The sequence below is a fragment of the Berghia stephanieae genome, chromosome 1, assembly GCF_034508935.2.
Source record: "Berghia stephanieae isolate SIO BIC M18660-M18661 chromosome 1, UCSD_Bste_1.3, whole genome shotgun sequence".
In the NCBI taxonomy this organism is placed as follows: Eukaryota; Metazoa; Mollusca; class Gastropoda; order Nudibranchia; family Aeolidiidae; genus Berghia; species Berghia stephanieae.
The window spans coordinates 134978491-134985990 of NC_088360.1; the positions used below are offsets into that span (position 1 = coordinate 134978491).

The 7500-nt window shown below is 37.7% G+C and overlaps 1 protein-coding gene across 5 annotated transcripts in view; it reads left to right on the top strand.

Annotated features, from left to right (window-relative positions):
• LOC144963272 (uncharacterized) overlaps window positions 1–7500 on the top strand; it is a 45280-nt gene that overhangs the window by 19743 nt on the left and 18037 nt on the right. For all 5 annotated transcript variants that reach the window (XM_078897144.1, XM_078897146.1, XM_078897147.1 and 2 more), the window contains 2 exons: window positions 2642–2726; window positions 6345–6532. In XM_078897144.1, the coding sequence (XP_078753270.1) occupies window positions 2642–2726; window positions 6345–6532 (273 nt within the window). The remainder of the gene's footprint in view (window positions 1–2641; window positions 2727–6344; window positions 6533–7500) is intronic.

The window sequence follows — 7500 nt, forward strand, 5'->3', positions numbered from 1 at the left end:
GATCGGAAGGTCCTGGGTTCGAGCCTCGCTCGGCACATAGTTGAGTCCTTGGATAAAAGCTCTTTACTCACATTATCTCGCCGTACTCAGGTGTAAAATAGGTGCCTGGCAGTTTACAGCGTTGTCTCTGTCCGAAAAAAAAATGTAATATCGCCTAACAGGCGTCATGTCATGTCACGCCCTACATATTAAGTGTTCCTGTTGACCAGGGACCCCTAGTAAAGCGCATTGAGCAAGTTAAGTGGATTTTGCGCTATATAAAAGCTCAAGTTTGTTTGTTTATGACTGAAGTCATTAACTAATATCAAAGGGGAGCAACTCTTTCTTAGAGTAACTCAATGTACGTCCAATTTTAATATTATTTGGTAGAATAATTAGTTTTCTGACCAAGATTTTAAGAAAATGCCTTTTGTCAATTTACATACAGCATTGCCTCCCTATGTGAGGCTTTCTCGCTAAATGGAAGGACGGCAAAACCGACGCCGCCTGTCCATGGTTCATTGGACACGGCGAGGAAGTATTTGGGATTAACAACCTTCTTCCAATCACACACGAACAATAGTACAGACGGACGCTGAACAAAACACGTCTTTAAAAATTTTGGCCAGAAAACTCGTCCTCCATATATCGACCAATTAAAATTACCCTCGTCTTGTCAAAAACTCTCAAACCTGGGACTTCCGCGAAGTCCCAGGTTTGAAAGTTTTTGACAAGACGAGAGCCATTTTAATCGGTCGATATTTGAAGGACGAGTTTTCTGGCCAAAATTTTAAATACTAGTTTTTTTTTTGGTTTTTTTTTGGTTTATTTTTAGAGTTAGGCAGAATAATAGTCGTGTGCGGTTTAGTGTACATAATATATAAATATAAAGGTGATAGGTTTTCTATAGGTATTGACCAGTGACAATGGCGTCGCGAGTTTTTGTGTTATATCTATACGTGTAATGATTACTGACTGGACAGCAGGAATCAAATATTGTTATTCTTTGATTTACCAACTAATTCGTTCTTGTTGTTTATCTTTGATCATAGAGATAGACATATCAGTCAATCAAGCAATCAATCAACCAATCAATCAATCGATCAATCAAACTAATAACATTTTCACAATTTAATCAATCAAGTCGATTTATCATATCGTTAATCTATCTATCCATCTATATTTATGTCTATTGGTCTGTTTATCTATCAATCAATCCATTAGTTAACCAGTCTATATATCCGCTAGCCAAGCTTACTACCCGTATACCCGTCAATCAATTCAAAAACATATCTATTTATCTATCTATCTATCCATCCATCCACCCATCTATCTATCTATCTATCTATCTATCTATCTATCTATCTATCTACCTATCTATCTATCTATCTATCTATCTATCTATCTATCTATCTATCTATCTATCTATCTATCTATCTATCTATCTATCTATCTATCTATCTATCTATCTATCTATCTATCTGTCTGTCTATCTATTTATCTATCTATCTATCCATCCATCCATCCATCCATCCATCCAGCTATCTATCTATCTATCTATCTATCTATCTATCTATCTATCTATCTATCTATCTATCTATCTATCTATCTATCTATCTATCTATCTATCTATCTATCTATATATATATCCGTATACATCATTTCGAAATCATTAATTTGTTATTGTAATATTATATGCTCAGGAATAATTTTTCCCCTGTGTCATCTCATAAGAGGTCAACTTGAACGGCGTATTTTGCATTATAAGAATAAATAATAAATGGACTTTTATATAGAGCAATATCCACTAAAGTTGCTCAAAGCGCATTACAAGGGGTCCCTGGACAACAGCAACACTTAACACGCAGGACAGGACATGAATGACACCTGCTAGGCGATATTACAATTTTTTCGGACAGAGACAACGCTGTTCACGGCCAGGTACTCATTTTACACCCGAGTACGGTGAGAGAATGTGAGTAAATACTCTTTTCCAAGCCTCTTGCCTTTTGCCTTGCCTTCGGCCATGGTTATACATATGCTGTTATGCCATTTTGTGCGGCCAAGGTAATAGGATGCAATAGTCGTAACGTCACTTCCTTCCTAATGACGCATGGTAACTTAGTAACACTGGCTCTAAACTATCGGAACAATGGCGGACGCCCTTATGAAATATTTCTCCGATGAGCATAAAAGTGTATCCAGAGGAGAAAAACATTATAAATATGATCTTGTGTTGACTTTTATACATTCTGATCACAAGACATAGTATGAAAGGTTCTAGCCAGCATGAAGAATAAAAAGTAATGATTTTCTTAGTTTAGAACCAAGATGGCCGCGTTGCCGGGCAGCGTGACATCAGACTACTGAATCCAATTCAGTTTCCTGGTCTTGTACGTTCGTTAGGCCAATCCAGTTCTTGATTTCATCTATCCATGATTTTGCTGGACGAACACTTGCCCTCTACATTTCGTTTGACTTTGATATGGTTCTACATATTTTGTTGTGCCGTTTTGTAAGGCCAAAGTATTTCAATTTCCTGATTTTTATTGTTTATAATATATCAGAGCAGGTTTTTGCTTTGTGTAATCTATTTATTTGTACACCAACACCTACACATCAATGTCAACAGTATTTTCAATTTTTCTTTTTCCTTCCCCAGGAGATCAATAAAACACTAGTGAAAAGCCCTAGTGAAGCAAACATGACACCAACACAAGACAATTCAGAAACGACAAATCATGAAGGTAAGACAAGATAGCTAGTTCACCCTAACATAGGGTTCAACAGTTGTGACGTCACTTCCCTCGTAATGACGCATAGTAACTTGTTCTAAACTATCGGAACAATAGCGGACCGCCATTATGAAATACTTCTCCGACGAGAATAAAAGTGTATCCAGATGAGAAAAACATTATTAATCTGATCATGTTTTGACTTTTATACTACATTCTGATCACATGGCATGTGAAAAACTTCTAGCCATTATGAAGAATAAAAAATACCGATTTTCTTCTTTTAGAACCAAGCTGCTGGTTGCTGGGCGGATGTGACATCAGACTATTTAATCCTATAGACACCTAGATTACCGGAGTTTATCCCGGTTTCTATAACGTGAAACGGATAAAACAATTGCTTGCTACCCTTTGTATAGGACGCCAGTCCTTCGCAAAATGATTTCCGCCAAATCTAACCGACTCAGCTACCTATTCACTGCTGGGTGGACAGGAAAGGGGGGGGGGGGGGAGGGGCAGTAAAAATTTTGACTGCACCCGGGATCGATCTTGGTCCCTTTGTGTGAAGCGAGTGCTCTACCAACTGAGCTATCGGGACCCCCCTCATAATAACTTAAGTTCAGTTAAAAATTGGCATTTTCAATTTTAAATTCGTATTCGATAAGACTGCGAGCGGAGTTTTTCAAATATAATGTTATAGGTTATGACAAAATAGTCCCTGTCCAATGTATAGATAGTATGCGCTTGGCTAAGAAGCTCACAACATTGCCCTCCGGAAGTATAACGGACCAACATCAAAAACTATGTGTAACCTTGAACGTTTATAATCTGGTTAATACAGTTTAGTGAGAATTACCCATAAACGCGGATGGCAAAAAACAATAACAAATACCTGAGTGACGCCAACTTCATTCTATCTATATCGAAAATCGAACTCGTAGCCTTTAGATACAAGGTTAATCGATCACAACCACGCCATTGACTCATTCTTGGTTAAATATCAATAACACTATTATGCTAGCAACCCAGAGTTTATTTCTTTAAAACAATATTATTATTTAGACCAGTAAAAAATTTGGGCGGGCAAACTTCAATTAAAAAAAAAAAGAAGCATTTCTCCTTTGATGAAAAAAAGAAGTTAATGCAATACGTTTAGGTAATATACTCACTAGACATTCACCAGCCGGATAAAATGTACCAACACACAAAACTATGCGTAACTTTAAAATTTTAAGTCTAATTGATGCAATTTAGTGAGAACTAATCATAAAAATGGCTGTCTAAAAACAATAACAAAGAGCTATTTTCGTCAATTTCGTTTCTTCGATAGATAAAAATGCAAAATTATTGAGTGAAAATCTTAACTCGAAAAAAAATTTGATAAAACCCCAGGAAATTGATTTAGATTGATTTAAATCCTGAAGATTACAATTGCTTTCAAGAGCTCATTTCAGGTTGTCAAAGATCAATCAAGATATTATTTACCCTGGTTTAAGCTAGCGATTACCATATTCGATTACTGTAGGATAACAAAGATCCTGTCGGACGCTGAAGGTCTTGAATACAACACCCCCTCTACGACCCCTCAACTTCTCACCCCCTTAACTAGACATAATTTACTTGTGGACAGCCGTGCTAAATTAAGAACTTTGCCATCTGTCTGGAGTTCAACCGAAGTGCACGTTTTTACAGTTCTGATGATTACCCAATTCCGTATGGCCTCGTTGTTGTAATGGAAATATACACACACACACACACACACACACACACATATATATATATATATATATATATATATATATATATATATATATATATTTTAAATGACGCAAAATATTGTCCATTACAACAAGCAGAAACCAGTGGAAGAGGAAATAGGAAGAAGACGCTGGAGGTGGATTGTAAAGAATGACTCCACTATAACAAAGAAAGTATTGGACTGGAACCATCAGGGCGGAAGATCAAGGAGAAGACCACGAGGAACATGGAGAAGAATTAAAGAAGCTGATATACAGAGAAGTGATAAGACATGGAATGAGATAAACAATAGTTCGCTCAGGATAGAGAAGGATGGAAACTGTTTGTCTGTGGCCGAAACCCTGACCCAGGGTGAAAAAGGCAATGATGATGATGATGATGATGATGATGATGATGATGATGATGATGATGATGATGATGATAAGTGGGTTCGGATGTCAGACAAATAATATATGTACACGTCGATTTCAAGTAATGTATTAATGTTTTTGTATTGGCTGAAGAGGGGATTTTGACCCAAAATGTTCCGTGTTTGATTTTTTTTTCTTTTTCGAAGCTTTTACATTCAATTTTTGTTCATTGCATTTTATAAACCACAGCTTCTAGCAGCTTTATATACAGTAACGCTTTATATTGTAGCTTGCAGCTTTGCAGTGTTGCTCAGCGGTACGGTCTTTGCTTCGAACCCGAAAGGTACCGAGTTCGATCACCCTCCGCTGCGCTGTGGGGACTTGAGCAAGTCTACTCACCCTAGCTCAATTTGCGATGGTGCACTGCGGCTGACGCCTGGGTTATTCCAGTTTTCCCTTGGAAAAGACCCTAGAGACAAATTTTCCCTTGGAGATGTATAAAGGGAATATATATATATATATATATATATATATATATATATATATATATATATATATATGTATATATGTATATATATGTATATAGATATATTTATATACATATGTATGTATGTATGTATGTATGTATGTATGTATGTATGTATGTATGTATGTATGTATATATATATATAGGTAGGTAGGCATCCTTCCGTCTCAAGAGACGATGGTTTGCGCCCTGTATGGCTTTAGTCTCATCAGTCTTGTTGAGAGCAACGACGGGTGTGACTCAGCAGACCAATCCTTGCATGGCAGTCTCTACCGCAGTTGTTACACACATAGTTTGACTGTGTGTTTGGTATTTGGATCTGCTGCCTCTCTTTCCTCCTTGCTCTCCTCTCCTCAAACTTCATCTTTCTCCTCTCCTCACCTCTCTTCACTCCCTCCATCACCGCATATCTCCAGCCGTTGCGGTCGTCAGCAAGCGACTCCCAGGTGTTTGAGTCGATGCCTGCCAATTTCATGTCTCGTTTGCAGACATCATAGAAGCGCAGAGCTGGACGGCCAGTTGGTCGCCGTCCAGAAGCTAGTTCACCGTACATGATGTCTTTGGGTATGCGTCCATCGTCCATCCTGTGTACGTGACCAAGCCATCGCAAACGTCGCTGGCAGAGCATGAGATGCATACTGAGGGAGTTCGCTCTTTCTAGCACTGCATTGTTAGTGTTATATGTATATTTATATACATTGCTCTTTTTGGAAACTTTTATATTCATTTTTTTGATCGTTTCATTTTTACAAACCACAGCTTCTATCAACGTTGTATCTATCGCTTTCGTGGATGACTCGTACGGTAGAATCACGATCTCCCCGGCCAGGCGGAGTTGTCGTACCAGTAAGGTCGCGGATTCGAGCCCCCATCGCCACCTCGAAGTTTTTATTCTCTGATTTCTTCTAGCACTTTCCTACTCACTTCTTTTCTTGTTATTGTTTATCGCTTTCCATTGTAAAGATATCAGTTTTATTTTCTAACGACCATCATCAGATTCCAGCCCTGTGCTGGATGGAGACAAGGATGAGACCTCCCCCAGACCATCCTCCAAGTCGACAGGGCGAATCCCCACCATGAGCTCACGGGCTGCCTTAGCACGCACACCAGGTCACATCCTAACGCCCAATGTTGAGAACGAGGCATATCAAGACAGCAACGGTGTCCTTATTACAGAACTGCAAGTAAATAATATACATTTTACACATTTAAATAGATACTTGCTAAGTCTCATAATATTCATAATTCGAAAACAATTGCTTTATTTTGTCATATGTTTAGTGAGTTAAAGAGGAAAATACTGTGCAGCTATGTGGTCTTGTTGTATGACACTCGCCTTCGGATCGGAGGGTCCAGGGTTCGAGTCCCGCTCTCAGGGGCGCATAATTGAGTTCTTGAAAAAGGCTCTTTATTCACATTCTTTCATGCTTACCGTAGTCAACCTGACTGTTAACAGCGTTTCATCTATCTAAAATAAATGTACTCGTGCCTAACATGATTTATGTCTCGTCTTATATGATAAGTGTTTCTGTTGACTATGGATTTCTTGTAAAGTGCTTTGAGCACCTTTAGTGGACAATGCGTTATATAAATGCTCAGGTTTCTCTCCCATGTTTTATAGAACAACGCTGTGGGAGTTTAGGAAGTATGCTTTCCTTTGGAGATTCCAACGTGTATTAAAGATTAATAGAGAATATTAACATATTTACTATAATTTGTGTATTAGCAGGGTCATTGTCAAATGAATTCTTGCCAAAGATGTCAATAGGAGACCTTATATAAGGCCTGTATTTGTAATTCTACCCCATGGTTCCGTTGCTAGATTAAGTTCTTCTCTTATACATTATATGTATGTATATATGTATGTATACTTGAGACACTTAAACACACAGGAAATAGTCCATAAGCTGCATTTAAAAAATAGGTCTATAAATCAAGTCTTTGGTATGGTGTTTAAGAGTTGACAATTCTATGCATTGTTTTTATTATTATCTTTTCTAAATTATACAAATTGGCTGAGTTTGACTATTTGAAGAAATGTGGATTTCACAAACAAAAAACCCGGCCATTAAAAAAACAAAAATAAAAAACAAAATTGAGCTTTATATAGCGCAATATCCACTAAATGTGCTCAAAGCGTTTTACAACATTA